This window comes from Platichthys flesus, chromosome 21, assembly GCF_949316205.1.
Source record: "Platichthys flesus chromosome 21, fPlaFle2.1, whole genome shotgun sequence".
Classification (NCBI taxonomy): domain Eukaryota; kingdom Metazoa; phylum Chordata; class Actinopteri; order Pleuronectiformes; family Pleuronectidae; genus Platichthys; species Platichthys flesus.
In genome coordinates, this window is record NC_084965.1 from 1,478,900 (window position 1) to 1,493,114 (window position 14,215).

Genomic DNA, 14,215 nt, shown 5'->3' on the forward strand with positions numbered 1-14,215 from the left:
AGGATGGACTGATGGATGACAGACGGATGATAGACGGACTCCATCATCTGTCCATCAGCTGTTAGATCTGTTTTGGTCAGTCATTGGTTTTTAAGGCCAAAGTTGAAATCACTCACAAAGTAAAAACTGAGCTGGAACTTTTCTCTCTTGTCTAAAACTTATAATAACATGTATACTGTCTATTATGTAGATTTACACATCATATCTGATCAAAAGAGTCCAAAGATTAAAGTAGCTCAGTACTTCTGTAGGAAGTCAGTTTCCCCAGGAGTGATGCAGCCGACACCTCAGTTCATCCTGGAGAGTTTCCAGCGGCTCTGAACGAATCAAACCTTTTCACGACACAATCTCAGCAAGTGGAAAAACTCCCGTCTGCGAATCGGCCGCCATCGATTCTCTCTCAGCCGTGCGCCATTAAAACAGCCGAGTGTCAGCGAGCCGGGAGGAGAGGGAGGAGGAGGAGGAGGAGGAGGAGGAGAGTAATTAGAGCGCCAATACAGGATGGTACTACACACACACACACACACACACACACACACACTCTGGCAGGTATCATTAGCCAGCGTCTCACATCTGATGCTCCAAATCCAAGATGGCTGTCTCAGGCCTTCTCCAGGAGAACCGTTGCTAGGCAACTCCCTCCCTGCTCTGCTGCGCTGCGAGTGGAAGATGGCGTCTCCCCATAGGCCGAGTGAGTGTGTGTCTGTGTGTGTGTCTGTGTGTGTGTGTGAGAGAGAGAAGAATGTTGTTATGCTGCGGTGGAGCTGAGAGAAGGCCTCACTCAGATATAGCACACATGTACATCGTCCACACACAGATGAGCAGATTGGACCCAGATGTTCTGGCCATCCTCCATGGTCCGACTGGGAAATAGAGTCTCTCTCTCTCTCTCTCTCTCTCTCTCTCTCTCTCTCTCTCTCTCTCTCTCTCTCTCCCCCCCCCCCCCTTATGGTGATTTTGATGAGAAAGGTAAAAGGAAACAGAATATAGAGATCGGCCCTTGTTGTTACGACAGAGCCTCCCGTGGTGTTCGGTGGAAAAAGCAAATTGATTCAGAGTCTTTCTCTGTTTGATTGATATATCTTCACTTCCTGTCTGTCGTGTGGTTGTGCTTCATGAAATCATGGATATCCGACACCCCTTCTTTTCTGTGCCGTTGTTTTTCCACCACATTTCCTCGGCCTCAGGCAGACACCCCCACCTCAGACGGTTCTGCTGTGATCTCAGTTTTACCAAACCTTTTTCACACAGCTGTGTTTTTAAGTCCAGCCTGTGGAAAATAAAGTGCAAGCAGAGTTTATCCAGAAGAGTTTTGTGATCAGTCAACTTGATTTTTTTTGGAAACTGGATTTATATTCCTGCTCTTCCACTACAGAATATGAAATGTGCTGATATTTGTTTGCATGCATAGACGCACGACTGCATCTGTGCCCTCGAGCCTTGTGCGTCCCCCCCCCATCCCCCCCCTCAAAAAACAATCTGTGTACAAACAGCTGAGTTCTTGTTTCTGCCGATCCAGTCACAGACTCGTCGCTCAGGTGACATCATTTCACTGATCTCAAATGAAACAGAACACAGATGTTGATTAGTAACATATGTGATGATTGTTTATCACCAGATTAGCTGTGATGGCGTAGATGTGCTCTGAAGATTAACTGTGTTCATGTAAATTGTTTTTCTTCCCGTGCACAAATCCCACAGACCAAACTAAATCTCTTAAACATCCATCCACTGGCGCTGGGTGACACATCCCTTCATCACCATGAACACAGTGTCCTGCTGCTGGAGAAACGGCCCTGAGCAGCAAATATGGATTCATCTTTTCATTTTAACCTTTCCTGGCATTTGTTGACATTAACACACACAGACACACGTTGGGTTTATTTCCCTCATCGTTTATATCTCGTTGTTTGGAGGAGAATAATAGTTTTGGACAGAAGCAGCTGTGGTGTTTTGTTGCATCTGATCACGCCAGTATACTCTGGCCTTCTTGGACCAGTGGATCTGCTCTGGTTCCCCTCTTGTTGGTTGCTGCTGAGCTAAACGTCTCAGTGTTGATCCATGAGAATCAGTAATGAGTGAACTGGTCTGAGCCAGTTTCACACGCCTAATGGGGACAAACACAGAGGTATTAGCTCCTATTAGCTGTGAGCACCCTGGGGTGCTGTGATTGACAAGTTGTGGTGTATCTGTGTGTGTGTGTGTGTGTGTGTGTGTGTGGGGGGGGGGTTATCATTGATTGCCTAGGCAGTGAACCCCCCGCCCCCCCGGGGTTGTAATGAGCTTCTACCCCCTCTCACCACTGTCTCTCCTGTTGTAGAGGAGAACTCACATGAACAGTTGATGTTGAAGGCCTTAACGTAAATGTGCTTTGTTCACTTTGGATGTGTTGACGTTGTGTGTTGCCGAACTGCATTGTGGTTCTGTTGCTTTGGACACGCTGTGTTCCGTAGAGGTGGAGAAAAGGTCAAATATTCCAGGAGCACCAGCAAACATCTATATCTTTAAGAATAGAATAGATAAGTAGTCAAATAATAAGAAACAGCCAGTTGATGAGCTGGAAACCAGTCAAACCTGAGCACTGACCAGGTGAAAGCAGGAGCCGCACACTGACACAGCTGGAGAGGATGAGCCTCTCTTCAAATGCTAATGCTGGGTTACTTTTTAGAAATCCTAAGTCAAGAGGAGAGAGACTCCACGCTGCTTCAGAGCGTCACAGGCTGTGATATCCACCCGAGCATTATCATTTCTGAACGTGGCTTCGTTTAATGTTTGACTTGCTGCAGGAGTCGAGATGAACTTGGATTTATCTGATTACTGGTTTTGGATGTAGCCTGATGGATTCTCTCTGCAACTGGTTGTTGTTGGGAGGTTTGGGTTTGTAAAGGTTTTGGTGGGAAGGCACCAACACTCACCTGCTGGAACCCTGGTGTCTGACTGAACCATAATGTGAGAGGAAGCTTGAGACTTGTTGTCTGAGGAGTGTTTGAACCTGGCGATGCTGGAGGAGGTTGTGATAATGAACCTCTTACAAAAACATGGTCAAAGTGGTGCGGTGTCCGACATTTCTTCCTCATGTGTTTGTCTTACTCGCTGCACTGCCCCCCGTGTCCTCCAGTGGTACTGCTCTGTTCTGATCTGTAAACTCTCAGAATCCGTATGAACTCAGAGAACGGGGCAGATGGCTGCGTCTGTTTCTGTTTACACATCTAAAGTTGAGCATAACATGGTTCCTCTGTGATAACCAGGCATCTGTGTCATGACACAGTAAAGTAACAGAAGATGTTGAATCTTAAACAAATGATCATGTGACCTTGACCAGCTCTCATTCATGGAAGAACAGCTGGAAGAGGTTGACTGTTGAACTGAGCAATGTTTGCAATTTTTCTTTTTTCCCCTCACATCCATTATTTCCATCATTATTCCTCATCGCATTATTTGTTTTGTGTTGTTTAAGTATTGTTTAACTTTTTTTAAACCTTTTGATTAAAAGACAGAGACATTGAAAGACGTGGAGAGACAGCAGATTCAAACTGCGGGCGATACAGTCGTGTGGTGTTTGTCCAAAAAGACACCATTACTTTCTTAAAGTGAAAAAAAAGAAGATTGAATTAACCATTAAAATGAATTTTATAACACAAATCCGCCCGGCAGCCGCCACTGTCTCTCTCACGCTCTATTTATCTCTATCTGTTTGCAGGGGACATCACTCAGAAGGGTTATGAGAAGAAGAGGTCCAAACTGATCAGGGCATTTGTTGGAGGTAATTTAGCGACCTCTGACCCTCCGCCCCTCCACACACACACACATACAGACACACACACACACACACAATCTAAGTATTCCCATATTGCTACTCGAGAATCGATCTAGTATCATGACAAGTACAGTTGAGATGATACTGTGCTCCACTCTATCGATTCAGTCTTCAGCCACCACCATTAGCGAATGTAGGTTAAGACTCCCCAGAGCTCAGCTTGGGCCTGCTCCTCTGTTTCTGCATCTGTACATGAACGTGCTGTAGTCAAGTATAGACACACACAAACACACATACACACTCTGGCTCCAACTAAAACACACACCCATCACACAATCCGCTGCATCCTTATCCTTCACAGAGATGAAGCGTCAGTAATAACGGCCTGGGGAAGCTGAGGATGTTCTGAAAGTGCAGCAACAAAACTATCACATTATTATACTTTAATTTTGAGTTGTTTTATTATTGTTTTGAGTCATAAAGTCAATCAAATCATCTCCATGTTTGTTTTTCCCCTTTCTTATGCACTGTAACTACTGCTTTTGTCAAAACCGTGTGTACATATATGTGTGTGTTTGTGTGTGTGCGTGTGTGTGTATATATGTGTGTGTCCGTCTGCCTGCTTGTCCACCTGCCTCCGTAGGTATGGAGGGGCCCATGTCTCACCGGGCCCCACTCGGCCCCCCCTCTGCTGCACGTTTCCACCGGCGGAGGACCTCCGGCACAAGAGACGAGCGCTACCGATCAGGTACAGAAACCCCAGCTACACAACTGACACACACAGACCTGCACGAGCTACACACTGCTGCAGCATGTGAGGGCACGAGACTGAGACTGAGACTGTCTCTCTCTGTCTCAGATGTCCACACCGAGGCCGTGCAGGCGGTGCTGGCGCGGCACGTGGAGCGGAAGGTGGCGGTGCCCATGCCCTCCAAAAGACGCTCCCTGGTGGTGCAGACCTCCATGGATGCATACACGCCTCCAGGTGACGAGACACACACACACACACCTGCAGCTACACACTGCAAACATCTACTGTCTTTGTTATCTGCTTTAGAGTTTAGAACACACCTCTTCTACTTTATCCTCAGAAAATGGCAGAACAATATGCTTGGAAAGTGAATGAGGCACACACAATCACACAATCCCACAATCACACAAACACACACTGTGGTTATCTCAGCTGAAGCACATTGTACTAAACCTACAATCTGACCCCAGAGCAGCCGCCCTGTGCCCAGACGGGATTATGTTCTAATGCTCGTGTCTCTGCTCCTCAGACACTTCGGGTTCAGACAGAGAAACTGTAAACATGCACATTTTGTGAGGCGTGCAGACCCACTGACACTTCACAGTAAAACCAAACCGCACACAGCTTTGTGTTGCAGCCAGTCAGCAACTGTCAATGTGGCCTGTCGTTGAGAAACAGGAAAAACACTGATTCTCAACTGTTCTAAGTTTGTGTTCACTCTGAAAGTTTGTGTGCACTCCTGTGAGTTTGTGTGTACTTCTGTCTTGGCTGCAATGAGATATCAAAGTTGACCTTTACCTCAAATGTGAGCTCATTAGATTGAACATAATCAGAGTTGATAACATAGATTAGATGTTGATTGGATTTTAATGAAGGAAATGTAATAACTTAGTTTGCCTGTAATTTTCTTTTTAACCTTTGAGCAAAATTCATTTGCGAACCTGACGTCTCTGTAAAAACAGGAAATCACTCAAATCTGAATCTGAAGTAGAAAGTGTCTGTTTAAGATGTGAACTTTTAGATCCACATAGATGTTAACTGTGGCTCATCTGTGTTCACATGATTGACTCTTATTTAAAGAAGTGAATCGAGTCCTCGTGGCTCTTTGCCGATGCGCAGCCTGAAGCCAGTTTGAACTGAATTGGTTCGAACCGACTAATTATTGACATTTTGTCTCTGTGAGCTCTCGAGTCCTTTCGCCTCTGCCACTTGAAGGAAACACTTTCACTGCTCAGCATGTGGACTCATAGACGTAACAACCAATGGTGCTAATTTATTTTACCAATCCTCGGAGGTTAATATTCAGGGACAGCTGGTTAATGTAGCTTAGCTTAGCTTAGCATGAAGCCTGAAAACAGTGGCCAGCACATGATAAAATGTTTTATTAAGATTTACACTTTGCTGTGTGTTGATGTTGTGTGAAGGTTTCCTCTTGATGAATAATGGCGTCACTGCCTCTCACCAGGCCTGTCCCCCCTGTGCTCAGACTCGTCGTCGGGCTCGGAGGAGGAGGCGGGGCCGGGCGACGACATGTCGGGCATGGAGCACTGGATGAGCCGCCCATCCCAGTTGGGCCCCGCCCACCTGGGCTCCACCTCCTCCTCGTCCTCGTCCACGCAGAGCGGCGGCAGCGGCAACGCCGGGCGACTGGCCGACTCGCTGGCGCACACGCACATCTCACACCTGACGCACTCACACCTGGGCCACACGCACCTGGGCCAGTCGCTCCACCAGCAGAGCCTCCTGTCCCAGTCCCACCACGGTAAGATCAACTGGTTCTGGTTCCATTACAGACCTGCAGCTTCATTCATCAAATGGTCACATGATGAGATCACGTGTGTGGGTCACAGAGGAGGGTAATAAGAAGGTGTTGAAACACTGTTGATATCATTTATTACCAATTGATGTGGAAAGTTAGATTAATAGAGTTAATACATTATAGATCTAATCTTTGGTTTGTTATTGTAACTTTGTTTCTGTTTCTAAATGTCTCTTGTTATCTGGTGTCTTCACATTTGTATTTATTCCATCCTGCACAGAACAGTTAATATTTCCAGTCTAGCTTCTAATTAGATGTCATTTTTATGCTGCAATCAATTTGTATTCATTAGTTATTCCTCCTTATTTTAAGACTTTATCAGTTTTATTGACACCACCACCCTTTTCTTTTATTGATGCTTCCCTATTTGTGCTGTCGATGTTATTCACTCACACGTTCTAACAGTGTTTATCTGTCCCCTCGTCTCCAACACACATGTCCCTGTGAATTCAGGTATCGGCCACTTGTCCCTGAAGAGGAAGGGAGCTCTGAGCATCGCAGAGAACGGAGGATCTCTGCGGCGATCCTGTGAGTTTGGCTCCGACATGCTGTGGCCACCCCCGCTGGAGTCAGACGGTACGTCACAGCCCCAAAATACCCGACCTGTCACTGAGACTCTGCCGGCTGTGGAAGTGTCTTAATCAGGGATGAGATTCAGCCAAATACTTGTTGGGTTAAGTGTTGAATATTCCGAGTTAAACAGATGTCTTTTATGACATTTACGGTATTGATCGTGGGCCAAAGTCAAACAGGAGAAGGAGGTGAAAGCTTCAGTAGCTCTGGATTATCTGAGGAACGTGAGATGGAGCAGAGAGCGAATGATCAGTCTGACCTCAGATCAGGGTTTTGATCCTGCATCTATAAAAAAACGTTTTTAATGATTTCTACATGTTTAAAGTTAGCGTAGAGGTTCTTGTTTAATCTTTCAGATTTGTGTTGACTGTGATCTGATTGTGTTTCATTTACATTTTGCATCAGACTATTTAAAAGAAAGAATGTGTTGAAAAAGGCATTTAATTGAAAGTGAGCACAGACCTCACGCTCTCCTGTGTCCCGGAGATTTGACCCAAATTAACTAGAACTAATTGAGCAGAGAGCGAGTTCCTTGACAAACATCACAGTGATGAATCTGAACAGTGAGTCACCACGGGCTGTTTGTTTCCCTGTCCCCCTCCAGAGAACCACTCGGCCCCCCCGGACGTGACGGGCTACTCGTCGGACTCGTCTCACTCCCACACCGAGCGTCACCACATGTCCAACATGGGAACCATCGCCAGGAACACGCAGAAGTACGGCAACGCAGAGCGCATGGAGACAGGCGACGGTAAGAGTCATCGCTGAGCCCGCCCCCGACTGGAGCCTCTGACTGAAGACACTGAACACACCTTGATAAAAATAGAACCAGGACGTGAACTCTAATTGGACCAACTCCTTAGAGAACTGACCAATTACAACCAGGCTGTCTCTGTCACTCCCCTAGATGAGGAGATTAACGTTTTGTTTTACCGCTTTACAGATTAAACACTGTTTGTTCTTCATTCAGGCTCTCTAATTTAATTATGTTTTCTTTATCTGTAAGTTGTTGCCGCTCCTCCCTCTCCACTGTCTGACGGTGTCTTTGTGCTCTGTGCAGGTGTCCCGGTCAGCAGTCGTGTGTCGGCGAAGATCCAGCAGCTGGTGAACACGCTGAAGCAGCCGCGCAGGCCTCCGCTCAGAGAGTTCTTCGTGGACGACTTCGATGAACTTCTAGAGGGTTAGAATCTGTCTTTGTGTCGGCCTGACTCATGAATCTGTCTGATTTAAGGCGCAGTGTCACTCTCTCAATCTCACACGTTGGAGTCATCACGGATTTTGTGGATGTTTCCCTGTGACTGAAGTCAGAAGCTGCAGGTGGAGGCTGAATTGAGCAAATCTGAAGATGTGAGGAAGGTGGAGAGATTTCTTGCAGAGCAGTGGAGCAGCAGATGTAGAGCAGAACGAGCGCTGGCAGTTAAAAACCCCTCTAATCTGAAAGCTTGTGTTGGGTGGGTGAAGCAGGGAGTGAGGCATGATGGGTAGGAGCTGCACAATACCTGAACTGGCCACCAGGTGTTTTCAAGCTGTGATTCGTAGAAACAGTGACAGAGTAAAGAATCATTTCCCTCCAGGGTCACGTGGCGTCCATGTTAGGGACCAGAGGATCTTCAGCGCAGTTCTTACAGAACACAAAGTTATATGAAGTTAGTGTCGTAGGAACCTCGAGCCCACAGATCAGTGCAGATCTTAATGTCTCTGCTCCTTCTCTAACCATCTGGCTGCGTCTTCTATCTTTGTCTCCTCGTTTCAAGTCGCTAATCTTTCACTGTCGTCTTCAGAATCCTCATCTTCTGGAACAGTGTTATTGGATTCATTTTGTGCGAGTGGTAAATATCTTCTGTGTGGTCATGTGGGATCATGTGGAGCTCTTGGGTTGATATCAGGGCTGAGACCTCCAGTTCACTCTGGATCCATTTTTTATGACACTGGCTCAAGTTTGAATCCGACAGAATCCCCCCCTCTGAGGCTTACTGCAGAATAAACTCAATATTAAAGTAGAATTCATCCGTCCAGAACCTTCACATTCCCACAACACATCTGTATTGATATCATCTCATTCATTAGCAGTGTGTCAGGGTGTGATTACAGCTTCCTCAGCGCTGTCTCACTGGAGCTCGATGTTTCCATGTGACACCTTCTCTGTCTCCTCATCTCCAGTCCAGCAGCCGGACCCCAACCAGCCGCGGCCCGAGGGGGCGGAGATGATGCTGGTGCGAGGCGAGGCCCTGGGGGTGGTCACTAACTGGCCCCCCTCCCTGGAGGCTGCGCTCCAACGCTGGGGAACCATTTCTCCGAAGGCCCCCTGCCTCACCAGCCTGGACACGGCAGGGAAGCCCCTCTACGTGCTCACATATGGTAATAATCACACAACATGTTCCTTCTAAACACAGACGTGGTCTCATAGAAGTGAAGTAGAATAAGATGATAAAGTTAAATCAGGAAATATAAATGATCTGATTTCAGCTTCAAAACCAGATTCTAAACCTGACCACAGGTTATTTTCAGTGTTCATCAGTGAGCACAGACTGTGTTTTGTATATTTTATATTATACAGTTCTACCAAACATCAGCAATTTATGACCCATCTTTTCTTTATCAATGCCCTTCAGTTGAAACCATGAATTGGATTTCTGACTTCAGGCCTGTGACCGACACCCTCAGTGGGCGGGAGCTTTATTAAAAGAATAACTGTATTAGACAATTCTTACTTTTGATTATAATCCACAGTAAACTGAAAGGATCATCTTTAGTGACCTCTCCTGCCGGCTGAAAATTCTTTAATCGCTGCAGACATTCCTTTCTTCTTTTATCGACTGTGTGTCCTCGAAATAGACAAAGAACACACACGTGCACACACACACACACACACACACACATACTCATATCCTGTGTCCCGCCCCCTGCAGGGAAGCTGTGGTCTCGCAGCATCAAGCTTGCCTACAACATCCTCCACAAACTGGGCAGCAAGCAGGAGCCCATGGTGCGACCGGGGGATCGGGTGAGTCACACTCCTCCGCACCGCCACCGTTCACAGATTCTGGTTCCTCGTCTTTGTGCTCAGTGCTGCGTTGTTGTTGTTGTTTTTGTTGTTGTTGTTGTGTTTGGCCAAGTTGTAACAAATCAGCAATTCATGCGCTAGGAATTTTAAAAGTCAGCGGCTGTAATGCCCCCCGCCATTAACGAAGAAGAAGAAGAACCAAGTGTTTGAGACTAACTTTAATTCTCAAGCGTCATTCACGTGACAGATGTTTGATTTATAACTGTTGTGAAGGAATTTGTTGCTTGTTGCTCAGAAACTGAGATTTGTTGTTCGTGATTTACCTTTTCTCCCTTGATCCGTTCTGATGATTTCAAATGAGGTGATTCTGTTCCCCAGCATCTCAGAATCCACATGCTCTCCTCTCTCCCTCCTCCAGGTAGCGCTGGTGTTCCCCAACAACGACCCAGTAGCCTTCATGGTGGCCTTCTACGGATGCCTGCTGGCCGAGGTGGTGCCCGTCCCCATCGAGGTGCCCCTGAGTCGCAAGGTACTTCATGAAATCCACCCATTAGTCCCATTCACAAGCTCCACCCGGTCGTCCGGCTGTGCTCCACAGTAAATCAAGTGCTCTTCATGATCATGTGTCATCGCTATAGCTCAGCTCAGTTTGACACTGACACCCTGGTCCTCAGGATTAGGTCAGGAAATGTGTAAGGTTGATTCTCTCTGCTCCAAACTCCTGCTGTGTTTCATTCGGCCTCTTTTCTCTGTGACGACTGAACCAACGTGTTGGATCTTCAGTCTCAGCTGTTTGGCAGCAAGAAGCATTTCTGATGAATGAATCGTGTCTGAAGCAGAAGAACTCGTCTGAAACTCAGGATGTTTGATACGGAGCCGTCCTGGTTCTCTGCCGTCACAGGAGAAGCTGTTCTGGGAATAAACACGTCTGATGGATGGAAATCAGTAATTTGACAAAATGCTTTTTGGAAAGATGCTTTTTTTAATTTTCGGTTCCTATTCAGCCGCCAGTGTTATTTCTTTATTTGAGCTCAGTTGGCCGTTTGCAGTGTTATGACCAGTGCAGTGTTGGCATGGTTACATAGTGATTACCTGCTGCAGCAGAAGAAATGCCTTCTGCTGCACGTTGGTCTTGAACTCCTTACCCCCCCCCACCCCACCCCCCCACCATCCTGCATTCATGCTGCAGGATTTTCCATAACATTTCTTCTTCTGCTGGAGAAACGACGCAGCAGCAGTGCAGCAAACGTCACACGTGCTTATGTATTCATATATTATTCTTTTCACAGCTCAATAACTAAACATCCCAGAACCACGGTTAATTAATAAAGAAACACACTTTCAGTTAAACATACAAGCACAATTTACTGAAGTGAAATTACTAAAATCAGAAGAGCTAGTCCTTCATTACTAAAATCAGAAGAGCTAGTCCTTCCACCAGTTATGATGTGGATCCATTTGGATCCCCTAGGCCACGGTGAGAGCGTGGCCTAGGGGATAGAGCGGGTGCTCTGCAACAAGAAGGTTGCCGGTTCGAATCCCACTCTATCCCATCTGCATGCCTAAGTGTCCTTGGCAAGATACTGAACCCCTAGATGGCCCCTCATAAAATGATGAGTGTTCTAAAAAATGTAAGTCGCTTTGGATAAAAGCGTCAGCTAAATGACATGAAATGTAATGTAATGTAATGCGGCAGTATTTACAACAGCTAAGAGCCACAAACTGAGGAAACTGATTTCATAAAGGAAAAATGTGTATAAATGTGATTTGAGGCGGAAATTCTGTTTCCTGTCCCGCGGCCGTCTGTGTGACGCAGACATGTCCATTTCATTCTACTCTAACATTTACTGTCTGTTAATGAAAGAGTTAACTTTTGTTTTCTGGATGTACTTACCAACTTGGTGGGGTGTTGGCGTGTCCCTTGTCTGTATCGTCCAATAGGATGCCGGCAGCCAGCAGATTGGATTCCTGTTGGGAAGCTGTGGCGTTACCGTGGCGCTGACCAGTGACGCCTGCCACAAGGGTCTTCCCAAGAGTGCAACAGGAGAGATCCCCCAGTTCAAAGGTCAGAGTGGGATTCATCAATCATGGCCGCTTTGTGAAGGCTTCTCCTTGTTGTTGCTCTTTCTTTTGTCTCATTAGTTCACTGAAATAGGAAACAACAGAGTATTTGAATATTCATATAATATATTATCATATTCTCTCTCTCTCTGCAGGTTGGCCCAAGCTGCTGTGGTTTGTAACGGAGTCGAAGCATCTGTCCAAACCTCCCAGAGACTGGTTCCCTCACATCAAGGATGCAAACAACGACACTGCTTACATAGAGGTCAGCCAACACACACACACACACACACACACACACACACACACACACACACACACACACACAGTGAATCAGTGTCCTCTTCACTGCAACAGAAGCTGAGTCGTCAGTTTGTCTTAAATTCGAGTTGACATTGTTCCGGCCACCTCACAAATCACTGGGCTCTAATAATAGAAATGAAAATAATACAACTTTATTGTTATGGAAAGGTAACTTAGTGTTTTACTAAATACAAGGAATGAAACACAAAGGAACAAAAAACACTTCAACATCCACTTAAACCAGTTAAACATCTGTAATTTTCAGACTTTTCTGTGAACACACATTTTAATAAATCGTATATCTTCTGATTTCTGTCTTCACTCCTTCCTCTCGTCTCACTTCATGGATCCGTCTGTTGTTCTCCTCCCAGTATAAAACCTGTAAGGACGGCAGCGTGCTGGGAGTCACGGTGACGAGGATCGCTCTGCTCACACACTGCCAGGCGCTCACGCAGTCCTGCAGCTACACTGAGGGTATGGACACACACACACACACACACACACACACACACACACACACACACACAAAAACAGCCCCTGATCATCTAACCTTTTCTCTCATTTTCTGTCTGTAGCTGAAACCATAGTGAATGTTCTGGACTTTAAGAAGGACGTGGGCCTGTGGCACGGCATCCTGACGGTAAGATGCTCCCTCTGCAGGTCAGAGGTCACGACCCTCTTCTCCTTCTGTATTTGTCATTTGTGCTAGACACACTCCTGTTACTACAAATTAAAGATTAGATGTGCAACCTTGTATTTTAATGTTCTAACAACAAGTTGTGGAGCTTTTCATGACAAGAGGAGTTTTAGCAGGTGTAGCAAGCTGCTGGTGTAGTGTCTCATTTTGTGTGCGTCTGTGTGTGTGTTGTGCAGAGTGTCATGAACATGATGCACGTGATCAGCGTGCCCTACTCGCTGATGAAGGTCAATCCTCTGTCGTGGATCCAGAAGGTCTGCCAGTACAAAGGTCAGTCACACTGCACCTGTCACTCGGCCCAGTCAGTTCACTCCATTCAGCTGTCCGTCAAACAGAGTCAATGCTAATTTGATGTGTGTGTGTGTGTGTGTGAACCCTCCCCCCCCTGCAGCCAAGGTGGCCTGTGTGAAGTCCAGAGACATGCACTGGGCTCTGGTGGCCCACAAAGACCAGAAGGACATCAACCTGAGCTCGCTGCGCATGCTGCTGGTGGCCGACGGTTCGAATCCCTGTAAGCTCCCACTCTACAGAACCGCTCTATGAGAGGTGTATCCTCTGGGGAAGTCGAGAATTTGGGTCATTTTACAGGAATAGAGTCGCATGTGTCCAACTACACACATTTGGTACAATAAATGTTTTTTAGCCCAACTAGAGTGAAACATCTGATATGTAGCGTTAGAAACCAGGAAGTTAAATAACTAAACTGATCAAACTGATATTTACTTTATGGTTACTGGACAGTCTCAGTTCATTTCAGTATCATCTTGCAGACCTGGAAATTAAGTTTTCTTCTGCTGTGTAATATATTTCATTTTGTTAGTTCGATTTTTCCAGCGTTAAGATGTCGTCCTTCAAAATCCAAATCGAGAAGAAATAGCTCCATGTGATGGATTAGCTGGATCTTAACTGTAAATTCAAAAGAACTGAGTTCAAGTAGTAAAAAGATTTTCCTCCTCCAAGTTGTTTTTAAGGTTTTGGCCCCGAGTGAAACCACTTGTGACAGTTTGTGTCTGCTTGGTTCCGTCAGGGTCCATCTCCTCCTGCGACGCCTTCCTCAACGTGTTCCAGACCAAAGGGCTGAGAGCCGACGTCATCTGTCCCTGCGCCAGCTCGCCAGAGGCCCTCACAGTGGCCATCAGGAGGTACACACACACACTCACACACACACACCACACACACACTACTATTTCTACTTTACATACACGGATTATGCACATAATCACAGAATCAAGAATATGCAAATGTTCACACAA

The 14,215-nt window shown here is 46.2% G+C and overlaps 1 protein-coding gene across 1 annotated transcript in view; it reads left to right on the forward strand.

Moving 5' to 3' along the window:
• The window catches only part of LOC133933034 (disco-interacting protein 2 homolog C-like), a 33,746-nt gene that overhangs the window by 7,125 nt on the left and 12,406 nt on the right, over positions 1 to 14,215 (forward strand). The window contains exons 2-18 of the mRNA XM_062379988.1: positions 3,701 to 3,763; positions 4,401 to 4,505; positions 4,617 to 4,742; positions 5,974 to 6,270; positions 6,781 to 6,903; positions 7,505 to 7,651; positions 7,961 to 8,080; positions 9,061 to 9,258; positions 9,810 to 9,901; positions 10,320 to 10,430; positions 11,843 to 11,966; positions 12,118 to 12,227; positions 12,637 to 12,739; positions 12,841 to 12,905; positions 13,139 to 13,232; positions 13,354 to 13,473; positions 13,990 to 14,104. Coding sequence (XP_062235972.1) covers positions 3,701 to 3,763; positions 4,401 to 4,505; positions 4,617 to 4,742; positions 5,974 to 6,270; positions 6,781 to 6,903; positions 7,505 to 7,651; positions 7,961 to 8,080; positions 9,061 to 9,258; positions 9,810 to 9,901; positions 10,320 to 10,430; positions 11,843 to 11,966; positions 12,118 to 12,227; positions 12,637 to 12,739; positions 12,841 to 12,905; positions 13,139 to 13,232; positions 13,354 to 13,473; positions 13,990 to 14,104 — 2,113 coding nt within the window. The remainder of the gene's footprint in view (positions 1 to 3,700; positions 3,764 to 4,400; positions 4,506 to 4,616; positions 4,743 to 5,973; positions 6,271 to 6,780; positions 6,904 to 7,504; positions 7,652 to 7,960; positions 8,081 to 9,060; positions 9,259 to 9,809; positions 9,902 to 10,319; positions 10,431 to 11,842; positions 11,967 to 12,117; positions 12,228 to 12,636; positions 12,740 to 12,840; positions 12,906 to 13,138; positions 13,233 to 13,353; positions 13,474 to 13,989; positions 14,105 to 14,215) is intronic.